General features: G+C 39.4%; 1 protein-coding gene across 1 annotated transcript in view; it reads left to right on the forward strand.

The window, feature by feature from the left end:
• The window catches only part of DOK6 (docking protein 6), a 411,319-nt gene that overhangs the window by 217,253 nt on the left and 170,531 nt on the right, over positions 1-23,535 (forward strand). Inside the window, exon 4 of the mRNA XM_070627867.1 lies at positions 16,278-16,397. Coding sequence (XP_070483968.1) covers positions 16,278-16,397 — 120 coding nt within the window. The remainder of the gene's footprint in view (positions 1-16,277; positions 16,398-23,535) is intronic.

Genomic DNA, 23,535 nt, shown 5'->3' on the forward strand with positions numbered 1-23,535 from the left:
TCAAGCCACGCTGTGGCAGCATCCTACATGAAACAGAGGAAGACTGGCACAGATGTTAGCAGAGCAACAATCTTCCTTAATCAAAAAGAGGAAGATCAGCAACAGATGTTAGCTCAGGGCCAATCTTCCTCACTAAAATAAATAAATAACATCTCAACCTGCCAAACTTAGACCTGTATCTCAGATCCAGTTGGTAGTTCTTCCCTCTCTCTAGTTCAGGCCTCAGGGAAAATCGGGGATAATCTTTCTATGGTCTCCTCACCTCCAAAATTCTGGCTTCACTGTTGTATTGAGTCCTGAGAAAACGATAGAGGAAAAGACGCCAGCACCTCTTGGTTGCCATTTTCTCTTGGATGCCTGTGGTCTCTGTGTGGCAGGTTCTCTTTGGATTGGATCTGTGAGCTCTTTGGGAAGTCCAGAAGATGGCTTCCTCACTGCACAGACCCTGGTATGAGTACAGATGAGCTTCAAGTACTCAACCTATGCTCATCTCTACTGACCTCTGCCCAGCATCCACCATCATAGTCTCTTCAGAACTTTCTATTGCTAGGGTCTCCTCTTGAGCCCTCACCCAGCCGGCAGCCCTCTTGGGCTTCAGCAGGGTCCACTTGGGGCACAATGACTTCTTTTATTTTTTGCCATCTAAATCGTGGGAATGCAGGCCTATGCACCAACGCCACCTTTTGATCTCTTTCCAGCTCTCCCCCACACCTTCATCAAATGGACAGGAATGCAGAACAGCAAGTCTACTGCACAAGCAGCTTTCCAGCCTTGGAGTGAAAATAGCAATCTCCACTTCTTGTGTGTCCTAGAGATACTCCTAGTCTTCTGGAGACATTTACTTACTACTTCACTCTCCCCCCAACACACACCTCACGCTGAGATGCACCTAAACACACCCTCTCTTGGCTTGAAGGATGGAGAGGGTGTTTCGTGCCTTCTCTTTTGAAAGTAGAGAGGGGAATTGCTGTGCTGCTCTCCTAGGCTGCCAACCTGTGCTCAGATAATTGCCTTCAATTTTTGTGCTTTTTGTCGTTTACGTCAGTGTGTATATGGGAATGAATTGCAACAAGTGACAGCAGCTAGCCTGTTCTCACACCTCCAATTTTAGCTACTCTGTGAATTAATATGGGAGCTCTCTTTAGAAGGTTTTTAGAATGTAGGGAGATTTAGTGATTTTCAGGTGGTAGCTTTAGCTGATCCAAACACCAGAGGATGCATCCATTCAACTATGTTATAAAGTTACTTTAATAAAATTTTTTCTGAAATATATGAAAATACATTTCCAATTTATCTCATTTCATAATGCATTAATTTAAAAGATGAAAGTTCCAAAAATAATTTTTTTTTATTTATTTTTTGCTGAGAAAGATTTGCCCTGAGCTAACATCTCTGCCAGTCTTCCTCTATTTTGTATGTGGGTTGCTGCCACAGCATGGCCACTGACAAGTAGTGTAGGTCTGCACCCAGGAACCAAACCTGGGCCACCAAAGTGGATTCTGCTGAACTTAACCACTAAGCCACAGGGCCAACCCAACAAACACATTTTTTAAAAAATTATTATATAATGTTTGGGTTGGGGCACAAAGGTGATATAAAATAAAAACTGAAATTTAAAATGTACTATGCATCAAAAAGGTATACTACGTAATTTCTTGTAGTTTTTTATCTTCAAAATAATCAATTGGTTTTTTTTTAATAATTCCTGTATTTTCTTCTCAAATTATTACTGAGAAATAATTTTTCAGACTTAAATACTTTTCTGCAGATAATATATTACCTTTATTTCCATGAATGGAAAATTAACCTGAACATACTATTTATTATATACTCTCATTTTTATACTGGCTTTTCAAAAGCCATCTTTATGAACTGCAGAATACTTACGATCATATGAATAGAACATATAAATCTTAATGATCATCCTGCTGCAAATTATCAGAATAATTGTCATTTTTATGCTCCTCATTAATTATTTGTATTTCAAGATCAGTGGTCCTCATGCTTTCCTCCTTGATGAATGTACAACTAGAATGAAAGAAGAAGTCCAGGTTATGTAATGGTCAAAACCACTAGTGTGTTCTTAGAGATAAACAAAGATACTTATCATATCCATGCCATCTTCTAATTATAGGCAATGCTCACCCTGTGTGCTCTCAGAGTGGCTCAAACTGTGTGTATTTAAAGGGAACATTATGAAAAATATCTTAGCACTTTCTCATTCACTCAACAAATATACAGTGTGCCAGACACCTAACCCCAAATGGAAGAAAATGCCAGCTTACCATGAGCCTAAAGGAAGAAGCTCCAGATCCAGCTGACCCAGTAAGCTGCACGGAGGACTCCCACCATCCACACTTCTGGTCACCAACACCCGCTCAGGTTTCTTCCTAAACACAAAACAAATTCACTCCTCCCCACAGGACACACTCTAATATCCCATCCAATCTCAACATCCAGTTGGTTGCACAGTTGTCCCTACAGCCACGTCCGGATGTGGTTCTTCGTGGCAGAAACCCACGGCTCCCCTACACCAGTGCACACTGTGGCATGAGACAGGATAAGCAGTGGGGCAGAGGCCCCCTGCTAGGTGAAATGGGACCTTCTGCTAGTTTAGGTACCAAGTTTGCTTCCTGGGAGGCAGTCGCCAGTCAGTTGTTTCCTGAAACCCATGATCTCACGTTCTGGGAATTTCCTGGTTTTCTCTTATCTGCCTGGACTTGACACCTGAAGGGAACATGGGACTATAAACCTTCTTTAGGAGCTGAGAAACTCTCAAACAGCTTTCTGCCCTAGAAGCTTGAGGGTGGTATACAAGCTCCAGAAAGCACTGACTTTTTTTTTAGAGCAGTTTCATATTTCTTTGGTAGTATGACTCTTTTTAAAAATGGAGCAGTTTTTTAATCTATTTGATTTTACGTAGTTCTGTGCCAACAGTTATGCACACATTTCTTTCCTAGAAATACTTCTTTTGAATTCTAGGCCTGCTGCTGTTTCTTTCAGACCTTGAGTGGTCAGATTTGGTGGGAGCAGAAGCCCCGTGGTATCTTCTCCTTGAGCCATTTCTCCAGATGAACAGATACACTGGGCAGCACATCCTTGGCTGGACCTTTGCTCCAAGAAACTTTCAGCCATTCGGAGGTTTCAAGAAAGAATATGTAGCTCAAAGACTTATCATTTTTATTGGAGTTGGCTTGGAGTTGAGAAGCAGTTGCCTTTTTCCTCCTTAAGAGTGTCCGATTCTTTGGATACACTCTATTTCCTTGTAATCCTTTGATGTGCAAACTGACCAATCCTTTTCCTTACTACCTTGTCAGATGCAGCCTCCAGCAACAAACACTTGCTGCTAACATTCTGTTTTCCATCTCCTTTCTCTACTCATGCTGTTTTCTAACTCTTTCACCAAGTAATTGCGGGTGACATTTTAACCAAATATTTCACCACTGCATATGGATCAGCATCTTCCCAGTGTCCCGTGACAGTTGCCTTATCCATTGCTGACTGACCACCCAGACAATGACACATACTTTAAGTTTTTTGTGACAGCATCACCCCATTTTTTTCTTCCATCTTTTTTAAAATTAGGAAACACTTGGTACGTAGCCATAACAAACAACCCCGAAACCTCAGTGCTTTCACCCGACAAACATTTTCTCACTTAACGCCACGAACCTGTAGAATGGCTCTGTTAATCATGGACGTCAGGAATCCAGACTGTGCAAGCACTATTTTGCTATTTGCTTTATATCACAGCATGAATGGGAAGGGAGCATAAAGAATTGTACACCTTGCTCTTACAACTTTCACACAGACATGTCATAGGAATTTCTGCTCATAATTCACTGGTCAAACCTATTATAACTAAACCACATGTTAATGGTGCAAGGGAGTGCCATCATACTATAAGCCGTAAAGGAAAAGAACTAAAAAATTTGGGGAATAGTACCAGTGACTATTATAGAGGGAGCAACTGGAGACAAAAAAACATGTTAGAATGCTATTTTCTATAGATAAGACTTCCTTGACCACACTAAGAACCACCACAAATGCTTGACTCTATCACTATCTAAATTAATATTTTCTGCTGCTTCATTGCCTATTTACATTAGAATGTAAGCAAGAAAGATGGACTTTGTCTGTCCCCAGGACATTTAATTGTGCTTTGCAAGTAAGGGGATCAAAAATTATTGCTTGATTGGATTGGATGATATGAGCTGGAAGGTATGGAATGAGTTAGATGACAGAAGTCAAAGAAGACCCCAAGGTTTGCTAGGTTGATTAAGAAATAACTGCCTGCTGATGGCTCTGAGTCTCCTTCCACAGAAGTCAAGAGGAAGCCATCCTCTGCAGTCTGCTGTCAGTGGGGATTAGCAGACTGTCTGTGCACCCAGCATGAGACCTTCGTCTGCAGTAATGAGGAGATATCTCACTGCCTTGGGAATAAGTGTGCGCATCTGCAGGCTCCGCCTTCATCAGCAGGAGCCACCAGGAAGCCCCAGAACACCATGTGCTCCCAGAAAGACCTCCCATCTCTCTCTCCCTTCAGCACTCATTCTATTGTCGTGCTGTCAGCAAGAGGCCATCAGGACTAATTTCAACATGTCCCTTATCTGTCACGTCAATTACTATGAGAAGCTCATATGTCTTGGTCATCTCTCATCTCCAGTATCTAATCCCCATGGAGCTCTGTATATGGCGCTGCTAACTCATGTCACACTGCGCACCAGTCCTGATCCCCTCTCGTTATGCCACTAGAACTAATTCTCCAACAAAATTCTTGACCTCACTTCCCCCTCCGGCAGTCGTGCCATCTCTCGTCTTCCCTTTATAAAAGACAAACAAAACACTTCTGAATAGAGTTGTCTATATTTACTTATATTCTGATGCCAATTTCAGTCTCTTCCCTCCCAGTTTTCCTTGCACCTCTTCAATCAGTCTTTTGTTTCTACCAGTCTAAACTCTCCTTATTTAGGTAACTATTACCCTCCATGTTAGTAAATCTTGTAGTCAATTTTTTACCTCATTTTACTTGAGCTAGGCTAGTATTTAAAACAGTTGGTCATGTGATGTCTCATTTTGGTTTTGATTTGAATTTCCCTGTTGATTAGTGATGTGTAATGCTTTTTCATGTACCCAAGGACATTTGTATGTCTTCTTTGGAAAAGTATCTATTCAGGGCCTTTGCCCTTTTTTTTTTTTCACTGAGGAAGATTTACCCTGAGCTAGCATCTGTTGTTTCATTTTTGCTTGAGGAAGATTTTCCCTGGGCTAATATCTGTTCCAGTCTTCCTCTATTTTGTATGTGGTTGCCACCACAGCATAGCCACTGATGAGTGGGGTAGATACATGCCTAAGAACTGAACCCAGACTGCTGAAGCAGAGTGTGCTGAACTTGACCACTAGGCCATGAGGCTGGCCCCCCTTTGCCCATTGTTTAAGCAGCTTATTTGGTTTTCTACTATTGAATTGTATGAGTTCCTTGTATATTTTGCATATTCATCCTTTATCAGATATATGGTTTGCAAATATTTCCTCCCATTCCATAGGTTGCCTTTTCATTTTGTTGATGGTTTCCTTAGCTGTGCAGAGGTGTTTTAATTTGATGTAATTCCATTTGTTCATTTTTTATTTTGTTGCCTGTGCTTTTGGTGTTGAATCAAAAAAATCATTGCCAGGACCAGTGTCAAGAAGCTTACTCTCTCTGTTTTCTTCTAGGAATTTTGTAGTTTCAGTTCTTACACTCAAATCTTTAATCCATTTTGGGTTGATTTTTGTGTACAGTGTAAGATAGTGGTCCAGTTTCATTCTTTTGCATGTGGATATCTAATTTTCCCAACACCATTTATTGAAAAGACTACCTTTTTCCCATTGCTTATTTTTGGCATCCTTGTAGAAAATTAATTGACCATATATGCAATAGAGATAACAAGTGCTTGCCAGGATGTATAGACAAGCGAACCCTTGTGCACTGCTGATGGGAATGTAAACTGGTACAACCACTGTGGAAAACAGCATTTCTTGACTTCCTTAAGAAATTAAAAACATAACTACCATATGACCCAGCAATCCCACTTCTGGTTGTATATCCAAAGAAATAGAAATCATTATCTTAAAGAGCTGTCTGTACGCCCATGTTCATTGCAGCATTAATCACAATAGCCAAGGTATGGAAAATACCTAGGTGTCTATCGACAGATGAATGGATTAAGAAAATGTGGTATATATATATATATATATATATATATATACACAATGGAATATTATTCAGCCTTATGAAAGAAGGAACTCCTGCCATCTGTGACAACATGGATGGACCCTGAGGGCATTATGCCAAATGAAATAAGCCAGACAGAGAAAGAAAAATACTTACATGTGGAATTAAAAAAAATGTCAAAGTCATAAAAACAGAGTAGAATGGTGGTTGCCAGGGGCAAGGATATAGGAGAAATGAGCTTGGTAAAAGAGTACAAACTTCTAGTTGTGAAATGAATAATGTCTGAGGATCTAATGTACAGCATGGTGACTATAGTTGATAATACCGTATTGTGTAATTGAAATTTGCTAACAGAATAGAACTTGTGTTCTCACTATACAAGAAAAGGTTAAATATGTAAGTTATGGGTGTGTTAATGAACTTGATTAGGGGATCCTTTCACAATGTATACATAAATCATCATGTTGTTTACTTTATGTATATTATATTTTTTTTCTCAATTGTACCTCAATAAAGCTGGAAAAAAAAACCCTAATAATATAAAAGTCATGCTCTCCTCCTTGAAACTCTTTTGTCCTTGGCTTCCAGCATATTGTACTCTTTTTGCTTTCTTCTTCCTCGAATGTCTGTTACTTCTAAGCCTCCTCTCCTCCTTGTCGCCCAGATCTCCAATGTGGGAGAGTACCAGGTCTTAGCCCTTAAATGTCTTCTCTTTTCTATCTGCTTAAACAAATTGGTGATCTCACATGGACACATGGCTTTAAATGATATCTGTATGCTATTGACCCCACATTTATCAGTTCAACCTGAACCTCTGTTCTGAACACCTGGCTCATATATCCAACTGCCTACTCATCTGTCCACTTCTGTCTATGAGCATCTAAAACTTAGTCTAAAAGTGAGCTCTTATTTTCTTCCAAATCTGCTTCTCCCATAGTCTTCACCATTTCACTAAAGACAATTCCATTCTCCCAGTTGCACAGGCAAAAAACTTTATGTTCATCTTTAATTTCTTTCTTTCCCTCATACTCCAGATATTGCAAATAGTGCAAACTTGCAAATATCATAGGTTCTCATGAATGTATCCTAAATCGAAACGGTGCTCATCACCACCGTGTCCACTCCCTCGTGCGTTGGTTCAAGCTACTATTACCCCTCTGCCTCTTATCCATTTCCACTACTCCTCTTTGACCCTTTCGACTTCTTTTTCATGACATTTTTATTTTCTTTGGTCAGTGCTTTATTTGTGTTGTTGAAAACTTGGTCACATTTTCATTTGAGTCTATTCTTCCTTAAACACTTGTTGCTATGCAGCCTCCCCAGGAGTTACGCAGATGTAATCTGTAATCTGAGACTAGCCCCGTTATATGGAGAGCAGGGAGAGATGGAAGAAAGAGGCAGCCCACTCCAGACTGATAGGTGGCAAGGTTAATAAGCAAAGTAACTTACATAGAGGCTTGTCTTGGGTGGCTGAAGACAAGCAGATCTCCGCACCCACCCACCAGCATCTTAAAAGTTTATGTAGAGGCCTTAACTGGCTTCAGTCGTGTGCTCAGTCCAGATATTCTCATAATCACATTGCTATCTCAAGGCTGTATCCTTGGAGCAGCTTCTGGGTACAGGGAAGGCAAGAAGAATGAACATTCCAAGGACAGAGGGGTGGGAGGAGCCTCCAATTGCCCAGGTCCAGCTGGAAGGTCAACTGGCGGTCACATCTTCTTGATGACCTCCCCCAACAGCACCTTCTAATTTATTTCTCATCTCTGAGTTAATTGTGTCTTTTTCTTGCACTTCTTTTCTAGATTCATTCCCCTCTTCATGTCTCTCATTTTTTTGGTTCATTTCTATTGTTTTTGAATTTCTAATTCAAGCTGATTTTTTGTATCCACAAATGCTTGTTTGGATATATTCAATTATTTCTGGAGTGTACACTTAACAGTTTTCTTCTGTTTTATGTTATCATTTTGGGGGAGTAGGTGAGATAAGAGGTGATTTTCTTAAATTGATTTGAATTTGCATGAATTTTCATGTCTTGAATTTCTGCAATAGCTCTCTAGGAACTTTTATTTCCTTTGCTGATTCTTATGTTTGGGGTGTTTTTAAGAGTCCTAGTTTATTTCTACCCTTTTCTGTCAGTTTAACAAGGTTCAGGGAGTATAGCAAGGGTTTTGTTTGTTTATTTCGGTGATGGGGAGCGGATTGGGACTTCTCTGATATTGTGGCATCCTTCAATCTTACAGGACCCTGAATTTTCTGCTTTTTCTTATTTTTTCCTCCATTACCCAGTTGCTGAAGGGCACTTCTTCCTTCCTTTTTGCCATTTCCTCTCTCTCAGAAGCTGTGAAACTGGAAGACTGTCCCTGAAAGTCATTCTTACCCTTCTAAACCCAAAGTGTCCCCTTAAATCACAGTTGCCCTTTACATGATACCTGGTTGTTTATATCATGCATCCTTTTACATCGCTTCTCTGTGGAACTTGTACCCATCTACCCAGTCCTTTGTTCGTATTTTAAGATTCAAGGTGATTGCCCCAACTCTCCCTCTCCCCATAGCCAACATCCCTCCTGTCTCCCCTGCTGTTTTTCTTGGTTAGCTCTTACAGTTTCTGCATCCTGATGGTACCTCTATCTTGAGACTTTCCCACCCCAATGTTAACAATCAGGAAATCCTTCCTGATTATTTAATTTCTCAAGCATCAAGCAGGTTTAATCACATTATGTTCCTTATATATATTCTTAATTTTTTCATGGATAACATCCCATTAAATTATTTGCTTACTTGGAGGTTTTCCTAGTAGAGAGGAATAGACCGTTTGGCCTTTGTATTAGTGTTGGTGTTCAGTTGCTGACCTAACAAATTACCACACACAGCAGCTTAAAACAACATAAATTTATTACCTTACAGTTCTGAAGGACAGAAGTCCAACACCAGTCTCACCAGACAAAAGTTAAGGTGTTGACAAGGCTGCATTCGTTTCTGGAAACCAGGGATGAATGCACTTCTGGGCTTGTTGGGGTTGTTGGCCAAATTCAATCCCACGCTCAGTAGGAGCTATTGTCAAAATGTTTGTGTAATAAATCTGCCTACATGTAGAGAAACAGTGTAGAGCTCCATATGATTTTAGACTCAGTCTTAGATAACCACAGCACTGGCAATATTTTCATATTCCAACAAATAGCCCTCCTCTTTCATGGTCCCCTTCGCACTCCCAAGCACCTTGTGATTGTTGCATAGAAAGGAAGTGCTTTTAGGCCTTAAGAGAACATGACAAAGGTGAAAGCTCTTGACACCACCTCTTCCTCAATAAGTTCCCTGCTTCATACTTGTCTTTGTGTGATGCTTACAAGGTGTGCTTCAAGTATTCTGTTGGTATCTATTCAGAATTCCACAGATTGGACAGTAGTCCATCCTGAGGCTACCTTTCCATCACAGAAATGCACTCATTCTCCAGCTGGGCTTCAGGGTAGTCGCAAAGGATCGTTTTTAATCTTGCTTTCTTGTAATCTTTTAACATCCTGTTTCCATCTCTGCAACACACACATCATGCCATCGTTTTCAAACTATTTATAAGTGTTGATTTGCATTTTTTATGATTTTCTCTGAATTGTTTTAAGCTCTGGCGTCATTTACTAACCTCCATGTTAAAGAATTTTGCAACAAATTCTCATCAGACTAAAGAGCAGCACATTTGATGGTTCTGTCATTTGCTGCTATTTGTCATTTGTTACTTTGGACAATAGGCAGGAACAATTTTCTCTTTGGCCACATCTGAAAGCCTAACCTTATGCCTGCAATTCACAAAAGGAGAGAAGTAGCAGAATAAGGTATTCTAGTTTGAATCCAAATGTATTGGCCTTCTGTTAAATTAAGGAAAATAATTATGATTATGTGTATAAAAGATGGAAGAAAGTTAGGTAGTAACTCATTTCCTTGGCCCTAAATTGACCTTTTCTAAGATTCTATTGCCATATCTCTATAGAAAATAAAAATCTGATCAAGTGTTTATCACACACAGAAGCAAAGGGAATTTATACACGACTTCCATTTTGGCACAAATACCACTAATGAGGTTAAAAGAAAAAGACAGCTTAATAAAAATAAGAAACCTTTTGAATGGGAGAGATTTTAGAATTACTGAAGTTCAGCAGAGAACCATATTAATATTTCTCCCTTCCCATTCCTAGCCAAAGATCTCCTATATCTAGATAAGCCAGCTGTGAATAGCAAAAGTTATCATCTCAAGTATCAAAACTTAAATGGGGATGAATAGAGACTTCAAAACATCCAGCAAGTCATGGCTCCCCAAATTATCTGCATTTGCTTCTAGAATGTGTCTTAAGTTTCTGGGAATTAACTGCAAATCACAGCTACTTACCTGTCCCATATTTATTTGTTAGTTTCCATATTCAAGTGCTGTGCTAGGCTCTGCAGTGACTAAATCAGTGTCTCCCACACTCCAATATCTTAAATATATTGGTTGGGAAGGGCAGACAAATCACTCGGTGATATATAGGAACTATGATAAATACACAGAGTGTTGCAGAAACGTAGAGGAAAGACGTCAAATCCAAACATAGGTCTGAAGTTGCTAAACTGAGAAGGTATATTTGAAACAAGTTTTAAAGGAGTATCAGATGCGAGAGAATGTGGACGGGAGCAAGTGAGGGCACTTCAGGGAAAGGAAATAAACATAATTCCTACTTATACAAGAAAAGCAGAAGTTACCTGTCTGGAAACTGATCAATCTTACCAATCTGACTTCAACAGATAAGACTCTTTCCTATGAGCTAAACAGACACATTCTTTCCACCTTTGCTGATGCAAATGTTTAAGTTTTAACTGGCTTCTTGTCTTCCTATTACAGAGAATGTAAGAGAAAAAGAAAAGTCCATAAAATATCAACGAGGCCAACAAGGAGGTACCCAGTTCTCAAGAATGAAAGCATTGTCAAAATGTGTGTTTAAATAGCTCTATAAATTTCAAATGGCAATGAGAGATCTTTGTATTCTCTAAGCAATAGTTTGCATGGGGAGACATTTTTCTTCCCTTTCCAGCAAAGCATGTATTTAAGAAGACTTCAATAAATATGAAAACAATATTTATCACCAAATCATAGCAAATCAGCACAGAACATAAGAAAGAATAAAATATACTTAAAAATTGCTTATTTTGCTGAAGACAAAGCAGGATTAATTTATCCACACTTTCCTAAGATTATTTTAAAAAGCCAGATCCAGTGAGGACTAAATACAATAATTTATTATTTCCACACAAAACTACTCTTGCCTGCATCTTACAATAAATTACATGAAAATGATTCACTGCTATTTTTCATTCTGCTGTATGATTTTGGCTGATAGCCTATTTTCTGTATATGTGATGAAAATTTTTTCACTCTTTCAAATATAGCTCATTTTGTATCACTTGACTTTTATGTCATTATCTTAAGATCTAAATTTAGTCAAAGTAATAAAGCTTGAATTTAATCACTTATTCAGTTGGCATTTATTAAGGGTCTGCTGTGTAAAGACCTCTTATGATTCCAAGGAATATAGCCATTCTCTCCCCAGAATTCTGTAAAGAAAGGACGGAAGGGAACTCAGGGAGGAGCCACCCATCCTGGACTCTCCCTGGTCGTCACTTTCCCTACAATCAATAAACCCATTTGTCTCATCATTCACTCATTTAGTTTAGTCTCTCTTCTCCATTTGTCTTGTTATTCTCAAACACATTTCAATTTTTCTTTTGGAAGTTAACCGAATTTCTTCATTTAGCTAAATCCTATACAGAATGAAAACATTATTTGGGTGTCTGTTCTAGAGAAAAAGTTATTTACCTGAATTAATGATTTGAGCATAGCTGCAAGTTATCCAAAAAAGACATCTTAATGAAAAAGCACTTACACCATGAAGAGGAAAACAGAAAACGTTATAGAACACTTTTATGCCTTTATTCCTCCATAAAGAACTTAATTATTTGCACACTCTGTGTAGACTAGGGTAGAAGTTTGAAAGATAAAAGACAAAAAGGCACTGAGTCTATGGGAAAATAAATATTTAAAAATGCAACGGCTCAGATTTTTGCATTTGTGTTTAATCTCCTCAGTTCTGTAAAAGTAAAATATGGAAAGGTGAAAGATGGGAGATAATTCAGAGGAAGACACTAGTTAAATAATGATGGGATGAAATAAATTAGCATGCAGTAAAAGATTAAAGGACTTCAATACATAGAGTTTGCCTAAGAAAGAACAAATAAAAAGCATAGCTATAGTTATTTGAAAGGTGACTATCAAAAACAGATTTAAAAAAAACAAAGCCTTGTCTAATACTCAAACAAATTCAGCTTATCTGCAGCAAAACTGTTAGATCAAGTTTGCAGATAACAAAGGTTAATGCTTCTGAGATGAAGGTTTGGGGCTGATCTAATGGAACTGAATCCTGCAGAACCGGGAAGAGAATGCAGAGAGTGCTGACTGTGTCTCTGATTCCCTTACATGAACTCAGGGCCATCAGTAGCTGTGCACAGGATGTCACTGTCACTGCCCTCACTGTGCCCTTCCATCTCAGTCCCTGGCCACCCTCCTCAGTCCAGCCTGGTCCTCCAACAAACTCAAACAGACACACACACATACTCTCAGAATACCTTAACACACTCATACACACTGACACACACCCCACACACGCAGACACACTCACTCATACACTGACACACTTGTACAGTCACACACTCACAAATAACTTCACACACTCACATATACATACTGTCACACATTCATGTACACTGATACACACTGACATTCACTCGCAGACACTCTCACACTAATAGACACATACACTGTCACACACACACACAGATTCCCATTCTCACACTCACACACAAACACACACTGATACACACACACGCCCTCCCCTTCTTCCTGCTTGTCTTGTGGGTCCCTAATCAGGTTCCTTCCATGCTGTGCTGCCTGTGCCATGGCTCCCAGTTCCTACAGGCTCATCCGGCAGCCCTCCAGGGTACCACAGACCAAACTCACCGCCCACCCCACTGGACTCTAAAAGATAATTGAGAACAGAAACTGTGTTTTTCATATAACTTCCTAGCATAGTCCCTGGCTTATAGTGAGTTCACAGTAAATGTTTATTAAAATAGAAATGAACCCTTGATGAAACCCGAATTACAGGGATGTTTCTCTCCTCCTCCCTGCCCTTTTCTCCCTCCTTCTTTCTTTCTGAAATAGTTCACAGTTCAGTCTTTAGTGTGACTATATCTACTCTATTTTTCTTACTCTTGCTATTTCTATTCCTATATGCTACTGCACTGTTAAAATGCTGAAGCATTGCGATGCTCAGGACTGGCTGCAAAAGACATCTTTACCTGCTGGTGGACGCCCATGAACACCTCTCCTTGCTGTGATGGGAGACCTCCCTGGCTCTGGCCTTTAAGAAAGGCCACATTGAATTCTACTTGAAGGGGTCGGCTCTAGCTTCCTAGAAGCCCTTTCCTGCATAGTTGTTTTTTTTTGTCTCATTAAATCCTAGGACAAGAGTTACTAGAAAGAGTGAGTGACATATCTCTTTAACCTCGGGGAATGCACTGACTTAGTATTTAAAGGGAACGTTGACACAAAAGTGTTTGTCATATTTAACATTCTTATTTTTACTTGAAACAGTATATTAGTTATTCTCATCTCCATGCATGGAGAACTGGAAATACTCTCAGTTGGAGTCGTGCCAATGAGATGTTAATTGTATGTGCTTTTACTGATAATTTTAAGTTGTAGAGTCTTGAGAAATATTTGAAACATTAAAATTTAAAACAGAAAAATATATTGTGTCAACAGAAATGTCAAGGATTTCTAGAGACACAGCATGGAAATTGGCTTACGATTTTGATTTGTTGTTAGAAAAGCTTTCAAAACTTTTATAAATTTTATACATCAAAACTCATATATCTAATGACAGTTATTTTCAATGTATGCTGTTGTTGGTCCTGTAAAATTTTTCTGTGAAGGCTGGCACTCCTTCCCTAGAAGAAAAAAGGGTTTTTTTAGAGAGCTGTGAGCCTTGGCAAGTGCCCCTTTATTATATTAGTGGCCATGTGACTAGAGAGGATGATTTTCTAGGTTCCTGAGGAAATGCCTGAGCAGCCAGACCCAGCCTCTGACTGCACTTGAGCAAGCAGCCAGGCTCATGTGAGAGTCTACTTTCTCCTTGACTTACATAGATGGTGTGTCTCGTACTACTGAGAGGATGGTCCCTGAAACAGGAAAACTGAAGCTTTAGTAAAGCCAGCCCTGGTGGTCTGGTGCTCTCACCCGGGTTTCTTTCCGCATCAGGGAACCACACTACCTGTCTGTTGGTTGTCATCTGTAGTGGCTGCATGATGCTGTGATGCTGAAAGCAATGCCACCGGTATTTCAAATACTAGCAGGGTCACCTGTGGTGGAGAAATGTCGGTGGAGCTTCCAGCCTAGACAGACTAGGAAGAAAGACCTGGCCACCCACTTCCGAAAATATCGGCCAGGAAAATCCTGCAAATAGCAGCAGAGCATTGTCTGATACAGCGCCTGAAAGGGAGAGGATGGTGCGAAAAGACCAGGCAGGCTTCCACTCTGCTGTACAGGGTCACGAGGAGTGGGACTCCACTGAGGCACTAACAATAACAACCTTTTGCAAGGAAAATACCTTTCCTGATTACTATTCCTGGGAACTATTATTTTCATTAGAATAGTAGCCTGTAGGAAACTGCATGCTCTTTTTCTTTATTTTCTAACAATATTTTGTGGTCTAGATAAAACTGAAGATAAATGACAAATTTGGCTTGACATCTCATTGATCAGACCTATTTTTGTTGCTGAGGCTGTGTGACTAATGCAGGAAGGAAGCATTATCCGGGTTTGATGGTGTTGACCGTTGGGCAGAGCACTTGGTATTCAGATCCCTGGAGTCAAGAAAGCCTGTCACAGATAATTTTTATGGAGAGCTTAAATGTCAAAGCAAAGATTAGAATGTCATCCACAGAGAGAAACAACAAATTTGAGGGAAATCTATGTTAAACAGTTCTAGTACAGATTTATGCTACATGGAAAAGTCAGACATTTCTCTGGGCAGGTGTCAATAGAAGGTTCTTACTCCACCTTCCCTGCAGCAATTTTGGGGCAGCTTGGCCCCAAATTTTCAACCTCATACTCTTTTTCAGATCTCTGCATGTTAGAATCGCTAGAAGACCTGGGTTCCACTTCGGTCTTGGTGCTGACCAATGATGTGACATGGGACCCTCACCCTTGGCCACCTCACCACACAGGGCTTATACTAGAATCAAATTCATTCATGTTCATGAAAGCAGTAGATACTACAAGATTCTGTACAGGTGTGAGATGTTCTAATGTTTCAAGCAAAAGAAACCTTGTGACTATAAGGAAGTTGGGAGGTAATGAAAGTAAAAAGAAAATGATCTGATCAATTTCTTAGATAATTGGAGTTTCTAAAGGGGAAAGGATATTACTTTTAATATCTTATCTCTAATTTTTTTGTAAAGTAAGAGTAGCCCACTTTTGATGTTTACAAAAGAAAAGCTATCACATTCTCATGGTAATTTATGCTTCACTGCAATTCAGAATGACTTGGGGATCAGACCTTCGACCCACACACGTCTAAGTCACCTTGAGGAAAACATTCATTTATTCAATATAGTCTGACGTTTTTCAACTATTTGTTTGTATATTTTTATTTTATATTTAATTAATTTTTCTAAGTAATTTCCCTTCAAAAATTAAATCAATCTAAAATATACTAGGTAGTAAACAAATATTCTCAGACTATTGTTTGTAAATAAGATAAAGTACTTTGGAATAACTTTAAATCACTTTAAATATAATGTTCTAAAGTCAAGCCATGGGAAATAATTGTGGGGATTTTTTTTTTACCTCTTGAATATAGTTTTTTTGTTTTGAAGTATGTGTTTAACCCTTACCACTTACCTGGGAAAAAGGTTCAGGAAGCACCCCTCCTCCATCATTCTTGGGCAGCATGGCTTGACGTGGATGCTGTGTGCTCCTTTTCAGAGCTGGAGGCTGAGGAGTGGTGCAAACATCTCTGCATGGAGTGTCTGGGGACCAGACTGAACGACATCAGCCTTGGGGAGCCGGATCTCCTGGCGGCAGGAGTGCAGCGGGAACAGAATGGTACGTATGCTTTGCCTTCCTTCGTTCTAAAGTGCACTCATCATTGTAGAACTTTGAAATCGGAAAGGCCCTCAGAAATGTTTCAGCCCAATCATTTTTAAAGGAAAGCAAACTGACCAATCTGATCAGTTGTGAAGAGACTTTCCCAAGATTGCGTAGCAACTAAAGAAAATACTACAGTACAACCCAGGTCTCCTGATGTTTCCCTCTGTGACATTGCCCCTTGTTTAAATAAGTAACTGATGAGTTGACTCATTATATGTAAGGTTTTGAAGGTACAACATGCCTACATTTTCTTCTTGGAGATCTGTTACTGATTTAGAGTCTAAATTAAATTTGATTTATCATGTTATTTATCAATAGATTTTAGGGAGTTTGGCTAATGGTATGTGTTCGCTCAGGCTGTCATAATAAAATACCATAGACTGAGTGGCTTGAACAACAGGAATTAATTTCTCACAGTTCTGGGGGCTGGAAGTCCAAGATTAAGGTATCAGCAGGGCCGATGTTGTGTGGGACCCTCTTTTTGGCTTGCAGACAGCTGCCTTCTTGCCGTGTCCCCTCAAGGCTGAGAGAGGAAGAAAGAGCAAGGTCTCCCACGACTTATAAGGACATTAATCCCATTATGAGGGACACGGCCTCATGACTTCATCTAAACTTAATTACTCCCAAAGACTCCATCTCTAAATACTATCACTTTGGGGGTTGGGGCTCCAACATGTGAATTTTAGGGGGAACCCAATTCAGTCCAAAGCATACTATAAACCAGAAAGTGCAGTGTTTCAAATCTCAGATTATAACAAAATTGAGCTTTATGTGACACACTATTTACTTATTACACCGTTCTCTAATTTGACAGGCATTTCTGATGTTTCTTGAGAATTTATCTGCATGTTCTTCAGCAGCACCTCTAAATAATGAAATCAAAGTAATGTAGTGAGCTCCTTTTTCTCATTTTTTAAAATAATTATCATCATCGACAGATGATACAGTAATATGAACATAGAAACTTTTCAGTTTTGCCAATTTTCTTTTGACTTTATTTTTTTTCCTTTTTCTCCTCAAAGCCCCCCAGTGCATAGTTGTATATTCTTCATTGTGGGTCCTTCTAGTTGTGGCATGTGGGACGCTGCCTCAGCGTGGTTTGATGAGCAGTGCCATGTCCGCGCACAGGATTCAAACCAACGAAACACTGGGCTGCCTGCAGCGGAGCGTGCGAACTTAACCACTCGGCCACGGGGTCAGCCCCCTAGTTTTGCCAATTTTTGATGGCTATTCTTTTTGGAAAGGTTGAAGGATATTGGTGAAGCTTGACACAAATTATTAAAAAGAAATTCTGGAATTACCTGTGGTTTATAAATTAGACAGCACAGGTGCAAGTGCACCAGGATAGCACTTGAGGATAATGACGTTGTTATTACTAAGAATCTTCTAACAACCATCACTGTCTCGCAGCCCATTTAAAAACATGGTTTTTTGTTTATTGCTAAACTGAAAAAACAAGTTTTCCCCACTCATTGATCATGAACGTATATGAGCACAAAATATTGCCCGTATTGATAGTTTCCAGAAAGTCAAAAAGGCGTTTCTGTGGCAATTTTTCTAGCTTCTTTTTTCTATTTCAGCTCCTCTCCCACACTCTCTCAGATGTCATCTCTGATTTTTTTCTGAGAGCTGTGCTAAGTACAGAATGTCCATAATCATGCTGCTTAAAGTATGCTGCTCTTTCACAGTTTAAGAAAAGAAGGAAAAACCTCTTACTGATAAGCCTTCGTCAAGTACTACATAAAGGAATATGAAGAAAGGGAAGAAACTAGGCCTGTGGGTGGAAGCATCATTGTATCATTGTGCAGCTCATTTAGTGTGAATTGTATGCTTTTACTTTAAAAATTTGAGATTGCATATGGTTTCCATCCAAGTGGATAATGTACTCCTTTGGTTTATTGTAATTTTTATTTCTAATTTGATAATAGTGTCAAAGAAATTTGCCTAGAATGTAAAGAGAAATTTGTAATATAAATTTTTTAGGATAGGACAAACATGGAATTAAATGCCAGAGCTACATAAAAAGCACAAGTGGAGACAGCCTGCCAAGTAAACTTTTCAGGCCACGATTTGAGTGCAGGCTACTCCCCTTAATTAGCTCCCCTTAATTAACCAGTCACTAACTCTCTTCTGTTATCAGTTTCCTAATGTATGAAAGTGAACTCATACCTACGCATGGTGCTGTCATGATGGTTAAATGAGATCATATAAAATAAAGAGTAACTCTCGTGCTTAGCTCAATTTTTTTAAAAAAGTACAAATTTTTTGTTAAGCACAAGTAAAAAGAGAAAAATCAAAAAATAATTCCTGCATATATTTTAGAGAAGACCTGAAATTATAACGACATCCAATGCCATAAATGCTTTTCTTAGGTTTATTTTGTTTAATAATCCTAACTTCTTAGAAAGGGGTATATGTGCTTTTAAAAATATATTTTAAAAGTTTATGAGTAATTATTTAGTTAGAGAGGGTAGCATTTGGTTCATTTGATGATCTCTTAGAAGTACATGGCACACTAGAAGGAATCAGCAGTCTTACTTAAACACACACGTGCACACACTCGTGATCACTAAGACTCTTTAGTGTTGAGCATTAAAAGGAAAATTCTTGGATGGAAGTATTTCCTTTCTCCAGGAATCATCTCCAACTTGGGTGAATCTCTCTCTGAGTACCAAGGTCATGGACATAGCCATTACTCTGGGCTCTTGGAGTCTGCAGACACTTTCTGTAAAGTGCTTCCTCCAGTCCAGATAATAACCCCTTTCCTCTGTTCCTCTTGCTTCATTGAGGGCTAGCTAAAAGATTTTTAAATAGTCATTCATACCATAGGAGAACACAAAAAGAATAAATCTTGACAGAAGGTCAAGATTGCAGACTCTACTATTGCTAACTCAAAAATTCCGCTATATATATGTGTACATGCTGCCTGGGAGAGAAACACACTCACAGACACACACGCACACCCTCACAGGCACAATTTGTTACTTTCATACCCCGACTTTCTCACTTCCTATCAACAGACTTCTCCTGTAAATATGATCATCCCATTCTAGGGTCCCCCCTGAAATAACTACCACTAGTCTGTAAAATCTCATGGTAAAGACTAAGAATGCCATTTAGCCAACTTGAACCCTCTCCCTTGGGCCCCATGATTGCTTTAGTGACACACATCTTCCTTAGACAGTATACCCATTCATTTGACTATGTGTAGGGAAAGTATTTGTTGTTCTAACTCGCTAATTAAAGCCTTCTAAAAACAATGTTCTCTTTTACAGCAGTCCTTTCATGGCTTTGCATCACTATTCCAGTCTCCCCAAGTATGACATCTCTTAAATAAAATCCTTAACTTCCTAATACATGTTTGAAGTTGTTAATATATACAAATTGGGATAAACTCTTTATGAAATCTTTGTCATTACAGATTCAGGGGTTTTTTTTAATTATATAATTTATTCTTCATCAGAAACATTATTTTGCTGTTTATCAATGATATGCTTGAATTTAGTTTGAAATTTCTCCTATGAGATGAGAGACATATGCATGCAGAATTGATGTCACTGATTACATTATTGTGGCTTGTGGTATCCTGTCGTCGAGGAAGCACACACTGCCAGTCTTGACCACAGCATTTGTTTTGAAATATTTCTGTTTCTCCTCTAGTGTTTTTCTGACTCTTCAGACAGCTTTGTCTGATTTACTCTGAGACTAGCTAAGAATAAACATTTGTGCAAATAATTTTTAAAGATGTAATGTGTGTTGCTGAGATAAAAGGGGCTATTGATTAAATTCTTTGCCATAATCATCTTTATCTAGTGCTGTCAGCTGCTTTCATATCGACTCAGAATCCCACATGGTGTAGGGGGAGGTAAGCAAACGCCCACACACACACACACACTCTTATTCTTACACTGCAGATAACACTGCCACAGGAAGTGCATATTAAGTACACATTTTGAACTTTAAATTCTTACAACTTCCTGAATCTTCACATCTTTCAGTAGTATTTAAGATAGCCTACGCTGACCTTAGAAAATGCTAATGTATGGTGTTAGAATCATAGTTATTTATAAAGGATTCAAAATACATAATAGCAATTCTAGAAGACAAATGTTATGCATTAATCATTAATAGCAGAAGTAGGCACCATAACCAAGAAGCAACTCACTTGTAGGAAATTCCTGCACTTGCAGTTGGAAGTGGATTAAGAGGATACGTCCAATTTTCTATTGATGCAAGAGATGGCCATCTGGAACAAAATGGAAACATAACCTCAGATAGTGCCATCTGGTTAATGCAGAGTCAGATCTGAGGGTTTGTTTTTTCCAGGCCCTAGTGTCCCTGCTTATGAATGGACTAGAATTGGCATTAATTCCTACTTTTAGCCTAAGAATGTGTATAACCTTTATCTAGAACCAAAGCAGTATTCCAGTGTTGTTTCTAACTTATTTACCTGGTTGCTATAGTAACCATGCTCCCTGCATTCCACTCAGACACCCTCATATGTTGTTCACTCATTCATTATTCACCCATCAAACATTTTGAGGCTATGATACGCAGGAACTAAGATGAGGAAATGTAGAATTATGCAAAATATGATCATGACTTTTAAAAAGCTCACAGAGTAGTGGGGGAGACAAACCTATAAGCAAGGTGTACCTATCACTGTCTTTAAAAATAATGCTGTGTTATGGGTCACCACAAAATCTCAAGAGCACAGACCTGGAAGTATGTCCTTATCATTCATCATAGGTGGGTTGGCTAGGGTTCAGCTGACTGAGGTCGGGTGCTGCTGAGATGGGCTCCAAGCTGCAGATGGTGTCTCTCATCCTCCTTACACTAACGGCTACCCAGGGCATGTTATCAAACAAAAACCAGTAGAGCAAGAGAGCAAGCCCAAACTTGCAACATGATTTAAGTCTCTGCATGCAGCATGTCCACTGACATTCCCCTGGCCAAGGCAAAGGCTGTGGCCATCGCAAAGTCAGAGGGCGCAGAAGTCCACTCCATCTGTGAGGCCGTGACACTGGTAAGAACATGTGATCTCAGATGGAGAGGAAGGGAAGAATTGAGAAAAACATCTGAGGTATAATAAGCCACGGGCTAAAATAAAAATAAAAGGAAAGCACTGTGGTATAGGTATGATCAATTCTAATCAGAGCAGCCTACCCTCTTCTTTTCCTAAAATTATTCCCACAAATAAACTTTCTCACTCAGTCAACTCTGATGTTCTTAATGTCCCTCAATGGTTAAAGCCAATATTAGCAGGACTTTACTTATGTGGCAAATGACCAGTTAATGACCAAACAATGACAATAATAAGAATAAACCTCTCTCTATTTTGAAGATCTTTTCTCCAGTTTTTCAAAAATGATCTGGGGTAAACCATATTCACTCCTACACGTTCTTTATAACCAGTAATAAAAGAGTTTTCCACAGAATAACACTGAGCAAAACCAACTTTGGCATGGGGAAAAGAGCCTACACTTACCTATGTTTGAGCTTCTAAAATGCCATCCACATACTCTCATGTTTCCCAAAGTGAGTTCCAGGAAATACTACAACATGTTCTCTGAAGTGAGGGAATCAGTGGAGTGACTTTAATACTATATAACACTGTTTTGGGTTCACTTGTGTTCCCCCCAAAAAAAGATTGGTCAAATCTTAACCCTCAGTACCTAGAATGTGACCTTATTGGAAATAGGGTCTTTACAGAGATACCAAGTTTAAATGAAGTCATTAGAATGAGCCCTAATCCAATATGACATACAACAGGTCCTTATAAAGAGGGGAAATTTGGGCACAGAGACAGACACGCACAGAGGGAAGGTGCTGTGCAGACACACAGAGAGAAGACAGCCACGTGACTGGAGGGATGCATCTAGCAGCCAAGGAGGACAAGGATTGCCAGCAAACACCAGGCACTGGAGGAGGCAAGGAAGGGTCCTCCCCTAGAGCCGCCAGAGAGAGCATGGCCCTGCCAGTACCCTGATTTCAGACTTCTGGCATCCAGAACTGTGAGATGATAAATTTCTGTTGTTTTGAGCCATCCAGTTTTTGGTACTTTGTTACAGCAGCCCTAGGAAACTGATACCAACACTACATGATGTCATAATATGCATTAGCAGAATAAAGCTATTGAGAAGTCCTATAGTAAAGATCTTGTTTAACTTTGTATAAGGCAACCTTTCCAAAACTTGCTTTGCCTATATGTTTCTTTCTACACATAACACCTATTCATATCCTGTGGAACTTATGTTCCATGAATACATATTTGAAAATGCTGGTATCACCAACAGAGGTGATAATCTACAGGGAAAGCTGAAAGGTGATGGTGATGGGAACAGCCACCCTGGCGGGAATGAGGTGACATTTATGGGTGCAACACAGAGTCTTGAATGGGCCACAGCTGTTTGCCTAGCCTTGTGTTGAGGAGCTTTATTTTCACTATTTGATTCATATGGACCCTGCATATAATTAACAAACCAGGTTAAAATCACTGCTTTCCCCATTTCGTCTCCAGTATGCACTACAATGGAATAAAGATCATTGCCTTATATATTTCTGCCTGTCTTTGTGATAGTTGCTTCAGGGAAATCAAAGATGTTTTGTAGCACTTCTCTTACCACTCTGACAACTCTAAATGATCCATTTGTCTGACTCTAACCATAACGTTACAGAGTGAGATGCATACTGGAAGAAATACCTTGAAACTCCAAAGAACCTGTTTTGTTTCCTTTGCCCTGGAAGCATTCCCTATACAAACACAGTGAGAACAAAGATGCAGATTTCAAAAGCATTCATAGTTATGTGAACGAGAAAGCTTTGGAGGAGAATGCTGAGTCCAGAACTACTGGTGCCTCCCAGCTGCAGGCAAGAAGCGGGACTTGGAAAACAAGAGATTTATGCAAAGTAAGAAGTAAATACTTTGCCCTTTCCCTTTCCATGGGAGTTCAGGTAGACAGAAGCACAGGGGTTATATCTCCTCATGTAAATAAAGGTTGCTTCAAGAGCAAAGGCTAGAATTTCATTCCCCATATTGGGTTTGATGACAAGCCTAGGAAGAATAGTGGAGAGATGTCAGTAGAGCCAAGTG

This window comes from Equus przewalskii, chromosome 7 (assembly GCF_037783145.1).
Source record: "Equus przewalskii isolate Varuska chromosome 7, EquPr2, whole genome shotgun sequence".
Classification (NCBI taxonomy): Eukaryota; Metazoa; Chordata; class Mammalia; order Perissodactyla; family Equidae; genus Equus; species Equus przewalskii.